The sequence below is a fragment of the Gymnogyps californianus genome, chromosome 23 (genome assembly GCF_018139145.2).
Source record: "Gymnogyps californianus isolate 813 chromosome 23, ASM1813914v2, whole genome shotgun sequence".
In the NCBI taxonomy this organism is placed as follows: domain Eukaryota; kingdom Metazoa; phylum Chordata; class Aves; order Accipitriformes; family Cathartidae; genus Gymnogyps; species Gymnogyps californianus.
Genome location: NC_059493.1, coordinates 510,861 through 532,393, shown reverse-complemented (window position 1 = coordinate 532,393; position 21,533 = coordinate 510,861). Strand labels below are relative to the sequence as shown.

Below are 21,533 nucleotides of genomic sequence, written 5' to 3'. Positions count from 1 at the left end.
CTGCTTGCTCCCATCGGACACCTGGTGGCTGATTCCAGATTTGGGAAAGGACATCACAAGATTGGGGTTTTTTTCTTAGCAATCAAGCCAGGCAGCCTGTTCCTGAACTGAATGCCCCAGGGGAACTTAAAAAGGGCAAATCTCAGCCCATAAGGTTGTTGGTTTTGTTTTTACATCCCTCTTCCATCAGGATCTCATGGAAAATGTGCCTGGACAGAGAGTTGCACGAGACCTGCTCGCGCAGAGGCAGCCTTGGTTTGAGGCTTACTGTCTTTCTGGGTATGTAGCACAGCTAGCACCAGGATTTCCACTGGGAATTTGCAGTTTTTGGTGTTTGATGTAATTAAATTGGCACAGGATGGGGAGAAACGAGGTGGGATCTTCAGCTGAGCAGCTGAAATGCAAGCAGCGATGCAGATATGCCAGCCGCAGAGGCTGTCAGATGGCATCTCTGACTCACTGCAAGGCACGGGCACGCACACTGCCCTGCTGTCGCCTGGCTGGGCAGCTTGCTGAGAGATTTCCTAGTCCGTTTTCCAAAAGATTTAACACCGAGGGATCTTTCAAGATCTCTAGGTAATGGCATCTCATTGCTTCGTAGGACTGCTGAATATCGCATGGTGCTGCTGAGCAATCTTCTGCTTAACTGGCCGACTCCTCCAAGGGTGATGTGTTGCAAAGCCAGATTTGGGGCTTTAGAGTAATTTTGCACAGTTGCTATAGAGAAAGAGAGGGCATCATATTTTGTTGTTGTTGGAGGATTAGTCTGAAAATGCCCACACAGGAAGCAAAAAGAGGGCTGCTGATGGGTTGGTTTGGCTTAGCTGATAAGTCAAAACCAGTCAAAATAACATGAGAGCTAAAAATAGTACGTTTTGCTGGGTAAACAGAAGGATTCTGCTCTCCTAACCACACACAAGTCAGGAGAAACGGCTGAAATGAAGCAATAATTGTTAAGTGGAATTCCAACAATTTTTCACATGCCCCGTGAAATCTTTAGGGTAAAATGAGCCGATTTGCAGGGGGCAGCGGTGCCAACACCTCCCTCATCTTCGATCAAGATGGGCCTGTACGAGCTGGTCACAGCTTCCACTACAAACCACCCTGGAAATGCAGCCGTTTGTGCCCCTCGTGCAGGACACGGACGGTCCAATCCTGCCTGCGTGCTCAGCCCATCTACAGCCTCCACCTGCATCTTTGCCACAACCAGGTCTGCTCTTAGATCCCCGAGGAAGGAGAGCTACCGGGCAAGGAATGGTGGAATCTGAGTTTAAAGCAGACCGATCTGCTTTACAGAGCACAGAAAGGAGGTTTGCAGCATCTCCCCTGCTTGCCGACAGCGCTGAATAAAACTCCACAACAGATAATGGAACTTATATTTATTTAACAGTAACATATAGTATATAAATAGGGTAGATACTTTAAAATATACAATATATCACATTCGGACATTCGATCAAAGAAAGGCAACTCTACATGTATAGCTAAAACATTAATCAAAAGAACAATGCACAGAGAAAGAAGCAGATGGTAGAAACACATCAGGTCTGGAGAACAGGAGCACACAAAGATTACAGTAGTACAAAATGCAACTCCGGGGCTGGTTACAGAGAGCAGGAACCACAGGAGCTTTCATGCGATGCTTTTTGTGACAAACGCCTGTCCCCAGGAGGGTCTGGACGGGCCGTACGGATGCTTTCCACACAGCTTTGCCCTCCTCCTATCATACAGAGCCGGTTAGAGGCGGCCGGGGAAGGAAGAGATGCCAGGATCCCACCGCAAGCATGCTCGGGGGAACTCGCTGCGCACATAGGAAACAGGAGACATACCTTGGAATATAAGATATCGGCATTTCACAACCTGGTGCCAGGCATTAGCTATGGGATTTCCAGCTTCACGAGCCGTACAGGATATCATAAACCCCAGGCAACGGCTGCCCCTTCAGATCAGTGTCAGCAGACTTCTGAGCCCATCACCCCGAAGAATATCTAAATAATACACGCTGATCAGCACAGGACATGACACCGTATGCAGAAACTAGGTTTTGATGTTTCGCTGAGCACTGCAGGCCACAGTCTGGCCGTGCATCCGATCTGCAAACTAATTTGGGCTACAACCAGACTTGGAAAAGCAAATTCCTATCAGAGCACGCCAAGTGCTCGTCTACACAGACCTAGCCCAGCCGTGCCTGCTCAGACTGTGGATCAAACCAGTGTCTGACCCGTATCACTAAATCACGCACCAGCAAACAAACGTCATGAATGTTTAGTCACCTCACCAGGACAGCCAGCTTCTCACGCTATGCAAAAGCAGCTTTCTAGCCATGTGCCATCCCTTTGCTTATTAAATACACTCACATCCCTCTCTGTCCGCTCCAACTGGAAAAGCAGTGACCTCTCGTGAAGAGGTCATTTCCAAACCAGCCTGTCCCCTGCCAGGCAGCAGTAATACCCTCGTAAGCTTCACATTGGCCCAATCCTACTTTTCTCTTCCTTCCAACCCAAGCACACATGCCGGCTGATACAGTACCTCCCCCCTTGCTGGTCTGCTCTCACAGTCATTTCCCTCTTGCTGGGCACAAGCAGGAAGAACTTCTCCCGTCGTGGAGCCCACTGTGAACAAAAACTCTCGTGCAATGGTGAGCTCGAGACCTGCAGCTGGAGAAACTTCACGTGAGCATCCCCGCATCGCCTTACCTAGACATCCCTGCTGTCCGTTTGGCCTCTCCAGCAGCGCTAGCTACGTCAGCCTCCCCCCAAACCTAAATTCTTGTGAGAGCTGCAGCATGACCAAGGTCCTGCAAGGCTTAATGCAATGAAAGGAGGTGCAACGTGTCTTGCTACACGTCCCTTGGCATCACAGTTAACTCCTTTGGGGACAGCCAAAGCCAGTAACATCAGCTTTTCATTTTCTCTAACTTTCTAAGTCTAACTTGAAATATCTACAGCAAACGAAAGCCACTCACAGGCTGGGCTGATGGGGAAACCCACCAAACGCGCCCCCAGACAGCACGCTGTCGCTGAGAGCCGAGCAGTACTATCCCATATATTCATACCAGCGGTGTAGAAGTGGGTTTGCCAGCCACAGCTCTCAGCCCGACGGAGGACACGCTATGGTGCTCACCAGTACTTCTCACCAAGTTCAGCTGTACAGCTTGCAAATAATCTTAACAACCTCCATCTCCCTCCCTTCCTCCTCCATTTCTCAAATGGATGCACTGTTCCCATTCAGTTTACTAAACTTCGGTGCAGGATGCTAAACCCTTTCCACGTAGCTTTACCCTTCAGGATCAAAACAGGCTTGGAAGTCCACCCTTTAACTGCACTGCTGGGAAGGAAGCAAGAATAAAGCTGCGAGCGCATCAGGAAAGCCACCCACACGCGTTACTGCTGCTGCTTCTCTCCCAGCCCTAGGAAGCCACTAAATGCAACTGCTTTGCCCTCCAGTGTCCACATCCAGCACTACACCCTTCAAAAAGGCCCAAATGCTACTTCAAGTCAAAAGCATGCAAAAAAGCTTTGCGTTCGATTTTTGCCCCACTAATTACAACTAAAGAAGTACAAAAGGTTTAAAGCAAGAGGAGCAGACTAAAGACCCATATGAAAAAATTCTTAACATAAAGAGCAGTACACTTTTGTAATATTTATCAACACTATAGCTTCTTCTGACTTAGGACCCACCAGCGTGCTACAAGGGATTTTGGCAGATGTTGGCAACGGGCAGGGAGAATCCAGAAAAGCACCAGCTTGTCTGACCCCACAGGGCAAACTGCTTTGCAGGGACTACACAAAACCCAGTCACTTCCACAGCTATTCCCAGCCCGGGTACTCCTTGCAGGTGCCCTCGCTTTGCCTAGCTAAACTCAGCCAAATTGCCACGAAACGCAGACGAGATATTCTCCCTGGGCAAAGCAAGATGGAAGCACCTTAATTCTCCCCTCCAATTTTCAAATTAGGGGCTTGGGGCAATATCCTCTAAGTCGACAGAAAATAAATCCCTGCCTAATTCAAGCTGGAAGGGAACATCTCCACAGCTAGTCCAGGAAAGCCTCTCTGTACACCACTGGCATTAACCAAATTCAATCCTGAACTGGCTCCATCGTAGCAGTCCTGACTCCTGCCAGAAGCCAGCACCTTTGCCAGCACCACGCTGAAAATATTTTGTGGAAACGGACCCTTCTTCTCCGCAATCTGTGCTTTCGATCAAATACCTGTATTTGCAGTACAATGGGCACAACCTTCTGCCCTGTGGTTCCTGTTTAGGGAGATGAAGCAGAGCTTACCACACAGAAAGAGTCCTACAGAAACGTAAGAGAGAGGTTGGTATCTGTTAATGTATTTACACACGCACACGCGCTCTCTCGCTCACTCAGGGTAAGTGAAAGCAATGGCAGAATCAGAATATGAACTATGAAGTATTTTCAGGTGTTTTATTTTCCATTGATGCTTAGCTAGCTTGCAGCGTGTACATGTCTCCATATGGGGGGGTATCTGTGTATAAGGTTTATGTCAGCAACTGTCTGACAACAGCAATGTACTTCTGTATTATCTTTCCCTGTCACTCGTTCCCCAGGTTAAAATAAGGTAAAGTTTCTGTCTCCCATGCACAAACTATGGAAAGAAGTAAAATCAGAGTCACCTTCTGTTTGGGAACATTGCATAAGGTGTAAACTGGGGATATTTTCACTATCTGATCACAAAAAAAAAAAAATTTTTACAATCTTTAGGGCTCTCACTTTTAAATAATAAAAAAGTATGACAAAATAAAGGAAAGTACTTAGATAAAACTTGCAACTATTAAGTACAAACTAATTATGACAGGATTTAGTAAGCGAAGCAGGACAGAAGCCTGCAGGTAAATGAACCCAGACTGAAATGCAACATAGACCATGATAAACTCAGCAGCACGACATCTAGAACTCAAGTAACAAACAGGAGATAGACATGATCCCTGAAAGAAAAACACAATACCCAGCTGACAGCACCAGCGGGGTGCTGGAGCCCCAACCAGCAAACTTCAGAAAAAAAACCAAGTTGGAAACTGCTCTCCAAATTAATTAAAATATCCCAGTGCAGGGTTTCCAACCATGGAGAAATGCAAAAGTGTGGTTCAGTGTTTCTTAAAGGTTATTTGATGGGGAAAAAATGAACCAAGTTATTTAAAGGGTTGTTCTTACTTGGCAGGAATTACTCAATGAAACTTCAGTGTTCTTTAAAAGCTATTTACTTGATTCAGTTTTGAAGCAATTTGAACCTCCCACATTCCCACAAGCAACTACCAGTTTCTTGACTCCTTGTCCCCAGTCTATTTCTGGTTTAATTGGTTACAAAAATCTTATTTGCCAAAATATCAGCCATAAGGGGGGAATGTGAGAGGCACTGCAAAAAACAGCAAGTGAAAATAGATGCATGTGCCTGGCTGGGCAGAGGAGATACGGCTGGATTAGTACAAGATCCTCTTCCAATTAACGGAGCCTTGTGCTCACCGTGCACTGCGCAAGGAGGCTGCACACAGGCGTAAACGTGGCTTTCTGGGAAAATTAACATTGCATTCACAGTTACCACCAGAGAAAATGATGGTCCCCAGAGCTGCCATCGTGAACACAGCCTGGCACAACAGCCAGGGGAGCTGCACGGCTTCACCTTCCCTGCTGGCTCCCACGCGCAGAGGCGGTTGTACAGAGAACGCTTTGTGTATTCCCCGCATAAACACACTCACAGCAAAAGTTCAGCTCTGCCCACATGCATCGAAGGTTAAGAACAGACCGTGAGGACAGTTGTACCCTCCTACTTCACCCAACAGTCCTTCCAAGCCTTAACTCCTTTTCAGCTACAAACCCAAGATTTGCTCATTTGAACCAAAGCTATATAAATATATTATTAAAAAAACCCACAAATGCAAACATTTACCAAGAAAGGAAGAGAAGTTACAGTGAAATGAGGCCTTGTTATTGTCTTAAATCAGGCAAGCCAGGAATTTCCTCGAGGAGGCTTGTCTGTTTGCAGTCCTGTTCCAATCGCCTGGCTGTCTATGCGTCCTCCAAACTACCTAACATACCCTTGTCAACAAGGTGTGCTTTTAGCGTGTTGAAGATGTGGAGCTGCTGGTCTGGCCGCAAGGTTAAGAACTGCTGGATCAGTTTGCTTGGGTTAGGACCTCTGAAACACAAAAGCATCATTATCAATGAGTCACATATAGCTAAATCTCAATGATCTGGGAACCCAAATGCAATTTCATCAAAATAATAGGCTTGAAGTAATAGCCATGTTGCCCATTCCTTCACCAGTTCTACCCAGGGAGCTTAACTCCATTTGAGATGTGGAAAGGGATTCAAAACGCACAGGATGCTGAACTGTAAACAACAACAACAAAACCCCAAACCCAATCTGTTTCAAGACGGTTGTGCATCTTTCATTATCAGCAGATGTTCCCCCTCAAAAATCAAAGCAGCCACATAAAGACAGTTCCTCAACTCCTTCAGTACATCTTTTATGCACCTACAGGCTTTCTTCTATGCTTGGCTACAGAATACTTGTTAATGCTACAAAAACAGATTTTTCTGCTCGTTCGACGCTGGAAACTCTGCTCAAGGTTCACAGGGATGCAGAAGGGACAGGGAGGAGTTTCAAAGGGACTGGAATAACAGACCTTGGGAAATGAGGGTTGCGTTTCCAGCTCTGCATGACCCTGCGAAAAGGTGCTTCCCTTCTTCAAGCCTCCACTTGCTCTCTTTCTTTGTCTTGTATTTTTACATCCCTGTTTAATCTAACGGGGATAACAACTGTCTCTTATTACAAGCCTGGACATCACTTGAGTTTGACAGGGCCCCCAAACTTCACCGCAAAGCAATAAATACCTGATAAAGCTTGCGATGTACACATTAACAAAGGTAGCCATCAAGTACTGACAGTCAAAGCGGTCCATGATACCTCCGTGCCCTGGGATTGTGTTGGCAAAGTCCTGTGCAAAGCAGAAGGGATTGCATTGAGCAGTTTCAAATGCCCGTTACCTGTACTTGCTTATGTACCTCTATGCACGACACTCATACCCTTGCTCTAATTCTTCCCAGAAGGCAAGTCAGACTAAGAAGACATTTTGTTTAATCTCTCCTTCATTTTCAAAGTTTCTCCTTTATGAAGACTACCAGTGCCTGAGGGACATCAAGGCGTAACTCAGATCTGTCACCCAAAGGTCAAGGAAGGCTAATGTTTCTCTCTTGCAACCCTGTCTTGCCTTTCAAGGCATCTTAACTGAACACGGACTGTTTATACGTAAAACCAGCCTGCAAGACATCAAGGGAAGCCTCAGATTGCAAAATTTCCTGACTGGGCAAAATTTCCTGACTTTTTTCTTCCTCTACCTCAAGTTCTGCACCAAAGCGGGGTTTAGAATATCACAGTTGAAATTTTAAGGTCTCTCCCCATTCAGTCAAAAAACTAGATCCTGCTCCAGCATTTTATCTGTGACCAAACAAACCTCCTCTCCCTTCCCAAAGCTCCCAGCCTGCCACTCCTTGGAGCACAGGGACTGTTTGGAGCAGTAGCAACCATTTAGTCTTTCCTTTCTAAAATGTAAATGACCTTCACCATCCTCACCTTGATTTTGAAGGCCCTCTTAAATCCACTAGCAAAGAAGCCTCCGAACGGCCCGATGAGGGAGGCGAAAGTAGACAGTGCGATGCTGTGGATTTGGAAGGGGTACATCCGGACTGTCTTCTGCAGAAAAACAGGTCAAAGAAGGATTTTCAACAAGAATAGCACTGTCCACCGCTTGCCCCTCCTTCTCTGCTCTCTAGGCTTTAGGTCAGTTGGTTTGCAAGTGGGTTAATGTCCCACCAGACTGGGGACAATTCCTTTGGGCCTTCAACCAACATGGAGCACCACTAAATTCCCCCTTCTTCTGGATGTACCCTCATCCCTTGTCATGTTCCTTCAAAGACCATCAAAATAAAGCCCTGATCTCTTTTCTTACTGTTCCTATCCCAATAAATAAGATCCAATAAACAGAGAGAGTCCTACCCAGCCCACCACGGACTGCAGCACCAAGGGGATGTTGTACTCCTGTAGCTGGAACAGCTCGGATGGCTCACAGTCCACTGTGAAGCTGTTGGTGTCGTTGTTGAACTCCACCGGACAGGTGAAGCACCGGTACCCGGACATCACATAGGACAGCTTCAAGGAGAGAGAAAAAGAGACGCAGCAAGAGAAAGCAGGATTAATATTTTCCTGAGCAATGTGGCAGAGCCAGTCTCAAGGGAAAAGGCCACTCAAGGAGACACGGCGAGGAGGGAGCCACACTCCCAGCTTCATTAAGAAGATTACTCTCCTGAGAAGCAGTAATTGGCTAAAGGCAGAGTAAGCATTTTCATTTAGTAAGTGCATCTGTTCAGCAAGCAGTGATCAGAGCCCCGTACGAACAGGCTGAGACAGGCTGCACCGCCTGGCTGAGAGGATGGAAACAAGCAGACACAGAGATCGTCACAAAACCAGATAAGAATATTCCAAGAGCGCTGAATTTCCCACACAGCCCTTGAAATGATGCACAGCATTCATCCAACAGCAGCAGAGAGAAAATTTCAAGGATAATTATTGTAATGAACACGTCACAGGGCCTAACAGGGACTAAAAACTTCCTCCAGTACTCTGCTCCATCTGCAAGATCTGCACACAGCACAAAACACAGCCAGGGACAAACGGTCAAATCCTGGTCAGTAAGGAAAACGTGAAGTCTCTGACAAGAGCTGGGAGAGCTTAAGCTTGACTGCATTTTTTAGACAAAACACTGTCACCCTACGAAGGGACAAGAGCAATGAAATAAGCACCATGATTGCTACTTACCAGCAATCCAAACAAAACAGTGGCAAAAAATCCTCCAATAAAACCCTCCCAGGTCTTCTTTGGGGAGAGCTGCCAGAGAGAGAGAGAAGGGGGTAACTACAAACTGTACATCTCCGCACACCTATGCAGCCCTTCCTCACTTGTGAGTTGCTGAGGCAAATACAAATTGGTGCCAACAACCAACAAATAAGAGTTTGGTTGGAAGTGGACACTAACATCTCGGTCTGAAACGGTTCATTTAACTTTACAGCCTCAAAGACGGGGATGCACAGCAAGTTTAATGTGCAGGCTTGCTTCAGAACCACAACAAGCCACAAAACTGGAGATGACGGAACACAGGACTAAGACCCAAAGAAGCCAAAATGCGTCTTTTGTCCACCAAAGTGTTACAAACCTTGATGAGTGGTGTGCGGCCGAAGAAGAATCCGAACATGTATGCCATGATGTCATTGCAGATCACACAGGAAATTGGGACGATGAACCTAGATGGGAGAAGAATCAAACCATTGGAAAGTGCCAAGATCAGACAACTCCAAGACTTAACTAAATGAGCAGTTGCTTCATAAGATGTTTTGCAGTGCCATCACATCAACGTCTCCCCCTCCAATGCAATGCAAGGAGCAACCACTTGAAGCTCCTAGGGAAATCTGGGGGGTTACTCTAGTGCTCTGGACTAAAAAGCAGGTCATATACCCAGAATGGCCTGTTTTAAGCACGTTTTCTTTTGCCACACATGACATGCTGTTAGACAGTCACCTCCTTTCCCCCCGGAGAGGTTGCATTTTAGCTGTAAGCAGGCGGCTCCCAAAGCACTCTGGGCTGGTTGTGATGCGCAGAGGAACATGCAATCTTTAAAGCGGCCAAAATCAGTTTCTGGCCCTGCTGGTTTTGGGAAGACCACCAAAGGGGCTTCCCCTCTGCACAGCAGCTGGAGTAAGGTGGCAGGTTGCAATCTCCTTCCTTTCACGGTGCTGCTTTTAACACGATGCTGACAGCATTGCCCCAAATCAAGTGCCGAGCAGCACTTTCCCATCCATTTGCTAGATGTGGGTATAAAGAGAAAGCATCTACACAGGCCTGACGCTGCCTGACAGGTCCCTGCACCCCACAGCAATTTTCAGATGCTTTACAACAACTCTCCATACTGCTCAAGCAGCACATAGCAAGTCATAAGTCGCTGAGGTATCACTCAATCTTTTGCTTTTCTATTCCGAACAGGTTGGTCCCTCACAGGAAGCACCTTCTCCTTGGCCATTTGGTTTTTTAAAAGAACAGTTTTAATTCAAAACACGGTCATTCGTTTCAGGCTGCAGAAATCAAAGCAACTCAGAATGCACGGCAACTCACCATATCATTCCTTCAAACAGGTTGTGAATGATGAGGTGCGACTGGGTGACAACAATGAGCAACGTCACATGGGTCCATCCAAACTGGAAGAGAAGACAGCATGCAGTCCAGCCTGCCTAGAGACACTGCCCATACGCAACGCTGGCAGAAATCGGATGCTGTTAGCTACCTCTCAGACAGGGAATGGCTCATGCACATGTGCATTTCTGGCATGCGCCTTCACCACAACAAACACCAAGAGTCACGAAGAGCAGGGAACAGTCACCCGTAGTAATTTATGGGCATGTTCTTCAGCTCAAGCCCAGAGATGATCTTCATTGGGAAGACTTCTGCTGGATCAAATGCCCTTTAGCCCACCCCTATCCCATACATCTCACTCAGCCTCCTGACTATATAAGAAGAGAAGACTGACAGACATCCAAGCTGTATCCCTGGGTGCTGAATATACTGGAAAGCAAAACTAGCTGCATCGACGGTCAAACACGAGCAATGCCTTACTGATCTTTGGGAAAAGGGGGACATAGCCAATCAACCCTGGTGGTGATCTACCCTCAGTACAAGAGTCAAGTAGCCTTGTGCAGTCCCCTCAGCTTGCAGAAAGTTTCTTAATAGCATCCCTAAGTGCAGAGAGAAGAGAATACACGTTTGCAGGGAAATTCGGTCCAGCTTCCTAAAAATACAGTCTGCTCACAGTAACTTTTCTTTCCGGCAGCATTACAATGCACAACCAGCACAGAAGCATCTACTGACACGTAGTCCTCTACACAACATTTTCAAGCAGCCTACTTTATTCCTTCTTCTGCCTCCAACTGGGGGCAGCCAGGCCCTGCATTTAACCTTACCATGTAGAATTGGAGGCGATAGTGTTTCTTCACCAGACTCAAGACAAACATGCAGAAACCTGATGAGAGACAGAAGAAAAGTAAATGGTGGGAATGTATCTTCAACAGTAAGAAATACTTTTTTACCATGACATTGCACAGCTCCTTAGGATTTTACTTGAGTAAAGCAGCAAAGCGGAGTGGGAAAACGCACTACTTTGGAAGCCACAAAATACCATTGCCTACAAGTAACACTTGGACAGATGAACAATCAAGCCTGGCTGTCCCATACACATTACGGAGTTTTCTTCTACAGAGCCTCATGTAAGAGATTTGCCACCACTACTCAAACCATGCAGCCAAGTTACAGCATCACTGAAAAGCAGAGATAATTTGCTATGGATACTGCATTGGACGCAATACTCAGGACAAGAGTAGTTCAAGGAGATTTCTTCCCTCCAGCCCAGACAAGATTAACCAACAGAAAATGTGGTCTCTACCTGTTAAGTATAGGGCGAAAGAAATGAAGCGGTGGTATTTGCTGAGAATTCGCAGGGGCTCCTCTCTCTGAACCAGGGTGAAGAAATAATCTGTCACAGTCTCACCATAGAAAAAGTAGTTTACGCAGAGCAGGAAGTACCTGTGAAGGATGCAGATGCTCGTTAGCAGGAACCCTAAAAGGCTTCTGGAGAAACAGAGAAAGTGACTGATCCCTAAGGTCTCTACATCGCTCTGGTACACTGCAAGTGACAGCCAGAACTTTATTTCCCCCAGTTTAGAAATGTCACCTTCCTTTAAACTAGTGGCTGCATCACTGAGCTCCACTTTGTGATGGATCACCCAGCTGAGGTTTGGTTTTGGCCTTCTGATGCACAAAGACTTTCTGCCTTTAGGTGGCACTCCTCAACAGGCCTCTGCGAGCTTCTGCATCCTAAAAGCACCCGCTCTGGGCTTTCTGAAAGCACTGCTCCTGCCCTCTGCCCAGCCCTTATGGCCCAACGTTCAGCCCTGTTTCACAACCGCCTCAAAACTCCCATCCCACCCAAGCAACCGCGTCCAACTCTAAGTGGTGACGCCTGTCAATGCTGACCCTTGCACAGATCACAGGATTCAAATCTCTGCACTTCATTAACAACAGGACAAACTTTTATCAGTACGGGCTCTTTCAAGATATTGATCTAGCAAAATCTGTGGGGGCTTTTCCTTTACAAGAGCTGCTAACGCATGACACTGGTCAACACACAGCAATCCCAGGGTCTCTGGTTTGGAGGTAGCCAGATGATCCTCTCGCTGCCTGTCTGCAATGACATGAAGTGTTACTGCTGCACACAAGCCTGGGGAGGGGAGCAGCCCCCCTACTCACCAGCTAAGCGTCCTGAACCAGGGCAGGTCATATGAGTGGTACACGTTATAGCCAATAGTGATAATCTCATGGAAACATTTGATCTGGACACACATTACCTGCACAAAAAGACATCCGGAAGCTGTAATACATGTTGGTTAAACATCTCTTTCCTCAAGGAGATAAAAAACATGCATGTGCAGAGCAAAAGATACTTTAGCAGTCGCTATCACTCTGGCAGGAGTCTCCTAATCCAACATGGGAAGCTCACCATGTTGTTTTTCCCTCCCCTTTCCTCTGCAGGAGGTTTCTAACAACCCCTTGTATTAGTTTCAACTGCAGCCAAAGGCTGACTGCCAGGGCACGTGGTCACAGATTCCTTCCAGGTTTTCTCCATGGAGAGAGAAATCCAGGAGGCTGAATACAGACCTCCGAAATATGACGCTCTGAGCTTCCCACCCCAGCAATGGTCCCAGCAACCTTGCCCCCTATCACTGTGAACATCAGGGCATCTCTCTGGAGCACTTACTATTGTCATTAAGACCATGGGTCCCAAGTAGATGATGATGAAGAAGAAGGTAATCATTGCCAGCGTGAGGATGCCTCTTACCCACCAGTTCTTCCATCTAGGCCATAGAGAAGGAAAGACGTTAGAGAAAGTCAAAACAAAGCAAGGAAGCAGGACAGCACTTCTGCTCTGTGCACATCACAGGAAAGAAAGTGAGCCCTGGAAACCCCAAGTTTCCTTTCAGTGCTGCAGAGAGACCGCGATCCACTGATGAAGGCCTGGTTGCAGCAGCTGCAAGGCTACAGTTCAGCTCAGTCTTCCCTGCTCTGAACCTCACTAAATGCAGAAAGCATTAGCCAGGAGCAGAGCCCCTCCAAGGGCACTGAAATGGGACAGGAGAGCGTCTGTTCCTGTTCTGCCACAGCCTTCCCACACCTTGGACAAGCTGCATGGTAAGTTCAGATAAAATAAGGACCATTACTTCTCTCTGCACTCGTCAAGAGGAGACATGGGCCCTGGCGTGTTGTACCCTCGCTGCTCTCTAACAGATCCTGCCGTAAGCCTCTTCCATCCTCACAGCACACCCAGGAGTGACACTTTCTCCCGTGATATAAATAAGATGCTTTTTCCCCAAACCAGTCTGTAGAGAACATTCTCAGTTTGTTCTTAAATCTTGTCCTTATCAGCATGCTTTTCTTATGCATTCCTGCAGAAGTAGGTCACACTAGTGGTTAAAAAGCACTGCAGTTGAAGTCTTTGCTGAGAGTGCTGTCAAAGCTAAAAGCAACTGTCTTCTGTCCCACCCAGGCCTCTTTTCACCTGCCAAGACCAAGCACGCAGCGAGGCAGCCCTCCCGCAGCACTCCTCTGCCACCGGTCCTCTCCCACGCGCAGCAGCCCTGAGCGCTGCGCTCTGCTCTCCCCGCTAGCATCATTGTCATCTTCTGTTTCCTGTGGCCTCCGGGGGCACCTTCCTGCTTGCATGCCGGGGAGGGAGAGCGCAGCGCTTCCGAGAGCTGCTTATTCAGCTTCCAGCAGCCACCGCCACGCTGCTGGGGCTAGGAAAGCCGCAGTGAAGATGCAGGGGCCCTCGCAGCAGAGGGGAACGATGCTCAGTGAGTGCTACCTTGAGGACAGGTTGGAGAGCGCTCTGTTCAGGACCTCTGGAGTGTCATCCGATGTCGGCACCGGGGGCGATCCTCCAAATTCAGATTTGCTTTCGCTGTCTGATGCTGTCTCTCCATCCAGCTTGTTCTCAGACTCTGACTCCTGCAAGTGAAAGAGAGACAAAGAGCTTTACTAGACACAGTGCTGGCACTCTTTGAAGAAACTCAGACCAGCCCACTGGATGCAACACCACCACTCTGCTTCTGCATGAGAGAAAGAGGAGAAGAAAACATTCTGGGTATTACATGGGGTTATACCCATGAGAAACAACATCAAGTGTTTTAGGTGACATACATGATGGGTTTACTCTTCATCAGTCTCAGCAGCAGCCACAGAAAAGGATCTGTTCCCTCTGAACAGTTAAAGATGCCTCGCAGCTGACTAATAAGAATCTCCAAGTGCAGCAAGTACTTAAGGGACACAGGCTTGTTAACAGGAATTTTTACAAGGTCTCCCAATCCCCAGGCAGATCTCCAAGTATGCAACACTGCCCAAATTAGACAGAAAGAAAGGCTTCCAAGTAGAAAGGCTCAAGGCTTCCAGACAGACTTTTCAAGTGCTGACTTTACATGCAGACACTAAAAATGACATCAAGCCCATCCTCAAAGAGCTGAAGAGGAAGAGCATGGCTTATCGCTCGGCCCAACCATCCTCCCTGGCCACAGAAGAAACCTGATGTACTGGAAAGAAATACACGTGCCTTCCCCGTCCCTTGTACTGCCCCAGCACTTATCTCAGAGCAAAGTCCTGTATTTAGAGGGTAAATAAATACAAGCGAGGCAGGAGGTTACTGAAGGCTCTGCAACAGGCCAGCGGTGGAAAAAGGATTACAAACTACCTCCTGGCTCCCAGACAGTCCCATGCCCTCTCCCCAGCAGCAGTTTTTCCTCCAGTCCAGCTCCTGAAGAGAGGACGGATCCAAACTTCCACATTTTGCCCCTCATTTCAGCGGCAGAGCTTCATCCTGCTCCTCAGTCCTTGAAGGAAGGAAGGAAAACGCCACTCCCTGGGAGCGCTTGTGCATCAGGCAAGGCAGAGCCCATGCATTTGGCCTCAGATCATGGGCTATTTTAAAACTCCCGGACAAGAGAGTGTGTTTGCAGGAAAAGCAAGGAGGGAGCCAAGCTGACAAACGCTGGGAGCTCTGCAAACAAAGCGACTTCATCCCTTTGGGCTCCCAGGCAGCGCTGCCCCGTGCTCGGAGAGGGGGGACCCCCACCAAAACAAGCATCTGCTGGGACTGCTTTGGTGTAACCAAATCGAGGGGTATTTGTAGTTCACTAGAGCAGTAAGACTTGAGTAGCTCCCTTATTTAAGGCAGGAAAAGATAATTACTCCCCAAGCTGTAATGTATCAATGGCTGCAGGCCAGGTTCTTAAAACAGACAAGGACAGCTAGGCACTGTCAGGTGGAGGCAGCTAAAAATACGACGGTGTTGTCAGAGATTACTTCCGGAGTCGAGCGAAGCACCGGCCATCGCGCCCTGCGTCGCCTCTCCCTCGCCCTGCTCCGCGCTCGCTTCTTTCCATTCCCGTCGACTGGGAAGGAAGAGGAAAGCAAAACTACACGCCTCTGCCAGCACTCACGTGGTTTTGGGGAGCTGGCAAAGAAATGCAACTTGGCTTTTTTCCCAGCTGTTTTTTAACTGACCTGTGAAATCCACTTGTCCCTTGGACTTCAGAGAGATTTAGTGCCATTTAGCTGGGAACACACAAAACATCAAATCCCTAAGGCAGCTGCAAATGGCAGCAGGCAAAAAGACTGGAAATGATAAAACTCCCTGAAGCCCCTGAGTTTGGCATCCTATAGCACAGCACAGGTCAGGAGCTCTGTTCTGGAGCAGGTCTGGGGAAATCAGTGCACTGTATTCAGCTACCGTCTATGTTTCCCATTGCAATGCTTTCTCTCTGCTTTCTCCACGAAAAAGATTCTCTGCAGAATTCCCCTGTGAGCAATCTAAGTAACAGAGAAAAGCTTCAGCTCCTGCCTGACCAAACTCAGTTTCTCCTTCTGGTCTTCTAGATTACGTTTAGGAAATGGGGGCTTTTCTTCTCTTGTTGCACATTTCAAAAAAAGAAAAATTAATGTGACTGATTCAAATCAAATGGGCAAGGAAGTGCTTAGGTACTTAGGGCAACCACCATTATCTGTATAGGCTAAAGCCAAAAACCTCAAGCAGATTTCTAACGCAGTCCAAGTATCCATCATCCCATGCAAGTCCCAGGCTCGCCAGCCATGCGATAAAAGGACTAGGCACGGAAACGAGGAAGCGGATCCAAGTCAGCATCCCTGCATTTTATTCCCCAAAGCACTAACATTGCAAGGCTAAGCGCAAAGCAGGCAAATTATTCCTTGCCTGTAGCCCAGAGGATCAGAAGTTTCGCAAAGTGCTCAGAGACCAAAAGAAAGGGCAAGAGCACTGATGCCTTCCTCCCTTCCACTCCTGGCCAAGAACATGAAGGATGAAAGCAACTGCATAGCTCAAGAGACAGAGGAATTTGATGTTGCAACCGAGCTAATCTAACAGCTGCTGGGATGGGCAGTCCCGATCTCTGCCATAGCCCAGCCCATGATTTCTTGCACTAATTGCAAGCCACCAATGGTGCAGCTAAATTGATGTAAACCACATCACCAGTTACCTGATCCACCGATTTCAGTGCAACACCAAACGAAACCTCGTGCTGCAAAGTGTTTTGGTCTCCAAGAGCAGGAGCAAAGCCTCACTGGATCAGTCCAACGGCACGCACATCCCGCTGTTCCCCACTTCATCCTCAGCAGTGGGAATAGGAGAGGTTGTGCAACAGACACGCAATACCCACAGCTCCAACAAACATTGCCGTGTTATTTCCAGAGAGTACAAAGAAGGCAATCAAGAGGTTTGTCAAGAAGAAGGGAGGTTGTTAGGGTTCAACATTAAATGTAAGACTCATTCCTGCCACATGTCTTGCTTGCTCAATTTAAGCCTGATGGGAGGCGGAAGAAAACATTTTCCCCGATGGAAGAAATCGCCAGTCAAAGCGAGGGCTAACATACATTTTAACATCTTCGCTTTGAAAACAACTGAGCAGCGTTGGGAATCAGCTCTTCTCCCTACTCAGATCTCTCTCTGAAACGGAGTGTTGAGATTATATAGGACGTCGTGCCAGATATAGGCTATGGAGAGGACTCAGTAATTGACACTATTTTTATACCTTTTATGCAAACTGCAACCATCAGCCTACAAATCACCAGTTTAAGCAGCTGAGCGGGGTGCTAAATAACTTGTTTAAGCCTGAGCGTGATGCACCCTGGTCTGGGCTACTTAATCCAGCTGTGGCATTGCCTTGGTAACACCCTCCCGCATGTTTCCACTGCTATCTCGCTAGTCCTCCAACCGAGCCAGACAGATCCCCGTCCCCGAAGGTTAATCATCAGATAGCGACGCCTTCCGCAAAGCAGCCTGCAGCAGCAAGCAAAGAATGCAAACCGGCACGGACGACAGTGAGTGATGCTCGCCGAGGGCTATCGCCAGTGAAAATTTAAGCTCATTACAGAGTCAGTGCTTCTGCAGAGAGCCTGTGACTGCCAGGGGCAGGTTTGGGCTGTGTTAAGCCACAGACTGCTACCAGAATGTCCCGCAATGCCAGTACAAACAGCGTTTCAGGGAAGCTGGGTCTAATAGATGGTATTCTGTCACCAATTCTGCTGCTCCCCTAAGAAACACCAGGTTTCTGATGCCTCCTCTGTGCTGTTTCCTCCTATTGCTGTCCTTGAAAGAAAAGCCTGGAGAGACTCAGACTTGCAGCAAGTTAACCCAGAAATTGTGACTTGCCTCCTTTCCCAGCCACTGGACTGTACTCTCTCCTTTACCCTCCCATGGACCTTTTTTCTGTCTTTTTTTGGTTGTTGTTTAGGTTCTTCCTAAAATCGAAGCTATTTAGCCACAGCCTGGTCCTCACATACATCTGCTCACGCCTGAACCAACTATGACTTTGAGGTAGCAACTAACACAGCACGACACTGGCACCTAAAAGCTTCAATCTTGCAGCAGGCTCTCACTGAACCAGGCGCTGCCCAGACAAATGAAAACGCAGCCCCGTCACCTTTCAGCAATCCCACCACTTTCCAGTGGTGCTCCTGCACTGGGACATAGCTGTCTCCAGCTGTATTTATTCCATATTCTCTTACCGCACCTCTCCCTCACCGATTTTTCCTGTTAGTTCGGTTGTTGATATTCCCTCTGCCTCTCTCCTCCCAGGCAGAAGGAGGGCAGAGCACTCAGTACAAACGTGTGCCAGGATGTGAGAAATCTACGGGCAATGATGCAGAGCCGGGAAACAATTAAAACCCCTTAGTAAGAGCAAAGCAAACTTTCCCTCCAGTTACATTAGAATCTGGCTTTATTTTTCCGCTTCCTTTACAGGGTAAGCATTAAGTCTATTAAAACACAATCAGATGCAGTAGCTTTTACTGGCTTTTGTTACCAACAGGGAGTTATTAAATGGAAGTGCTCTTTTTTGTGCAAATCTGCCTGTCCAGCACCGTAGGCAAGCCCAGCGCTCCTTCTTCAATTTATCATCTCAATATTGAAGGCTTCTTAAAGAATCAAGAGAATAAGTAATGCAGGAATAAAATCAAGATAGCAACATACATTTTATCCTAACTCATTCATTTCTACACAAGTCATGATGAGAAGAGTAAAACCCACAGATCTCTGCGAGGGCTGTTTCTCCTGACTGGTAAACCAGAGCAGATGGAGGAAAAAAGCCAGATACCTACTTGCTTGTTATATTTGTGAAATCAGCAGATCTAAGCAACATTTGTGAACAAATATTTTATCACCCTAAAGAAAGATACACAGAGAAATGAGTTGTCTTAGCTTTCTTTAAACAACTGAACTCCTGCAAGCATGCGGTAAGAAATTTGTGCTCACATTTTAAATGGCTTTCTCGCAGTGGAAGCTGTGAGCGCTCGGGTTTTTTTGGCCAGATATCCATGACATGATCTCAGTTGTCATAGAAACAAGTCAGCTATCTCCCTGCCAAAAATTTTCTGCCCAATACAGAGATACGGTTAAGTATTCAATGCTGGTAGATTAAATTAGTTCAAGAAATCCCATTATTTGTGCACCTTTCTTGAAGCAAGGCGCTGTTTTATTTAGACTTCCTGCCAGGTTTTAACAAAAAGCTGTGATGGGAAATGCGAAGACACTGCTAAAGAGAAAAATATAGTTGCTTTTTCAGGCAATAAAATTGACAGCTAAAACAACAGGGACCAACTGTACTAAAGCCTCTACTATTCTCACCTCTGAGCACATTTGCAGGATCAAGGCCAATCTAATTAGTCTAATGGATACAAACCCAGCGGCCTCAGTTATGAAAATCTCAATGTTTTTCAAAAGTGGTTTTACTCCCTACATCCGGGAAAACTGTCTGCTCTGTTCCCTTCTCCCCTTCTTCACTGCTTTACCTCCACAGCACCTGCCCATCTCCGACGGCTGCCGTGCCACAGCCAAACCCACCTCACACAGATCCACCAAGACCTCCGTCCTCAAGGTGATATCAAGGCAAAAAAGCCTCCTGTTACTCCCTGATTATAGGATATTCTCTTTTAGAGGTTTACAAGCTCGGAAGGGTGAAACAAGAGAGAGAGGTCTGAAGACCATTAACACTAGAAGGAAGAAGCAAACAAGCGTCCAGGCGTGATTTGTACTAAGGTCCCAAAAAAGCACTGGCTTTTTGCAAGTGGGCACAAAGTAGCTCATGTCCGGGTGCTGGTCTAGGGGAAAGTGCTTGAACTTCCTGGGCTGTGAATTTATCTGCAGGGCAATTAAATTCAAGTTTCTCATGTCCCCCCATCAAGATATCCCACCAAGCTGGCATCAAGTTGGCTTGATTTGTTGTCTCAGAAAAATCAATGAAGCTCAGGGTTCATTTATGTTGATATGGGACTCCCTTCCCCATCCCAAAAAACCATATTCCAGTTGAAAGCATGCACAGAAATTAGGGCATGCCTAAAAATGGAGACCATTAGCAGATAACATCACAAAAAGCATAAATGTTTGCATAGAGGCTGAAATAACTAAGAAAACTCCCGTTGCCATCTCATGTTCCTGAAGCCACCTGCTTTGTTTTGAACACAAGCAAGCTCAGCTCGCCGGCGGGATGTGACCGGAGGTACGCACAGTTTGCATTCAGCAGAACAACAGTCTGATACAAGAGCCTGATCTCAGTGTCAGCAAATATGATTCATGCGAAGTCACATATCCCCGTGACTCACTCAGCACAAGTTAATCCTCTGCCTGGCCCCCGACACAGCACCCACTCCGGGGTCTGTTTATTCCAGGAAATCAAGAAGGTAAATGCATCAGGCTCCAAGTCCTTTTGAGAAGCTATTGTATACAAAAGAGCACAAAAATAGGTTGCTGGTTCTGACATTCCCCCAGAATTTCCTACTGCTACGAAAGGAACCTGCCTCCCCCTCTGAAACACATGATGGAGATGTTTTGGAGATAGGCTTCAGTGCTGGGTTCTCCTGGATCTAACTGGCATCCCTCTGCCATCGTGGCATTTACCGAACTGGCAGACTTTGTTGTCCTTGCAGAGACAGAGAAACACGTACAGAAACAAGAAAGCAAAGCTCCTAAGCACCTCTTGGAATCGGTGTCCGAAAAAGGCTGCCCCAGCTTGGAGCTGCATCTGCACCATTCTGCACAGACATTTCGATCTGTTGTTATTTGGAAGAGCTGTGAGAAACAAGAGGGAGAATAAACAGCTCTGCAGCAACAGAAGGTTAGTGCAGGAAAAGTCTATTTTTGTCCTCCAAAATGAGAGCTTGCATCACGCCAAGGCCGATGGCTTCTGACCCTCAATTCCTCTGGAGTTATACATATTTTTCCAAAACCTAATCGGGAAAAAATCTTACCAGTCTATTCAATTTGCTGACTATAAGGTGGTACCACATTCTTGTTCACGTTTCTCTACCAGTCAATCCCGTTGGCTTTATTTGAACTAATCAAGGAAAGGAGCCATGTAGGACTTGGACCAGTACGTTTAGATGTAATCCTGATGAACCCGAATCAGTAGTTTTCTGAAGTCGCAGCTATCATCGTAAACCTACAGACTATCACACGACTTGTTCTAAAGAGAAATCTATGAATCTTCATGGTCCTTTATAATCCTGGAAAACATAAATCCGAGAAAACTCAAGTGAAGCAGATCACCAGGAGGGACACATGCTAACACAGGCCACATTTTGGGGGAAAATAGAGCTATTGACAGGCATGGTAGTAATTTTCTGTCCCAGATTCCTGCACGTGTGTCCTGGCCAATACAAAGAAAAGTGGCAGTATTCTTTTCTTTCAGAAAGGAAATACAGGTTCACTTGGAAACACTGCATCTTCACTTAAGTTGGTTTCCTAAGGGTTTTATCTCCGAGGGTAGTCTACCCCGGTGCACATCACTGCTCATTAAAAGCAAGCAGGAGGATAAAATGGTTTTCTTGCCACCTAATGTGTGGTATGCAGTTGACAGA

At 47.0% G+C, this 21,533-nt stretch overlaps 1 protein-coding gene across 2 annotated transcripts in view; it reads right to left on the bottom strand.

Annotated features, from left to right (window-relative positions):
* The window catches only part of CDS2 (CDP-diacylglycerol synthase 2), a 161,575-nt gene that overhangs the window by 134,794 nt on the left and 5,248 nt on the right, over nt 1-21,533 (bottom strand). The window contains exons 1-12 of one of the 2 annotated variants that reach the window (XR_007767660.1): nt 13,981-14,040; nt 12,877-12,973; nt 12,369-12,466; nt 11,506-11,645; nt 11,027-11,085; nt 10,185-10,267; nt 9,232-9,319; nt 8,838-8,906; nt 8,019-8,171; nt 7,596-7,715; nt 6,857-6,960; nt 3,381-6,158 (exon numbers count right to left, since the gene is read on the bottom strand). Coding sequence is in view for 1 of the 2 variants with exons in the window: in XM_050910293.1 (XP_050766250.1) it covers nt 6,029-6,158; nt 6,857-6,960; nt 7,596-7,715; nt 8,019-8,171; nt 8,838-8,906; nt 9,232-9,319; nt 10,185-10,267; nt 11,027-11,085; nt 11,506-11,645; nt 12,369-12,466; nt 12,877-12,933 (1,101 nt within the window). In the remaining variant the exon portion in view is untranslated. Of the gene's footprint in view, nt 1-1,364; nt 6,159-6,856; nt 6,961-7,595; nt 7,716-8,018; nt 8,172-8,837; nt 8,907-9,231; nt 9,320-10,184; nt 10,268-11,026; nt 11,086-11,505; nt 11,646-12,368; nt 12,467-12,876; nt 12,974-13,980; nt 14,124-21,533 lie in introns of those variants that run through there. The other variant, XM_050910293.1, reaches the window with a different exon arrangement.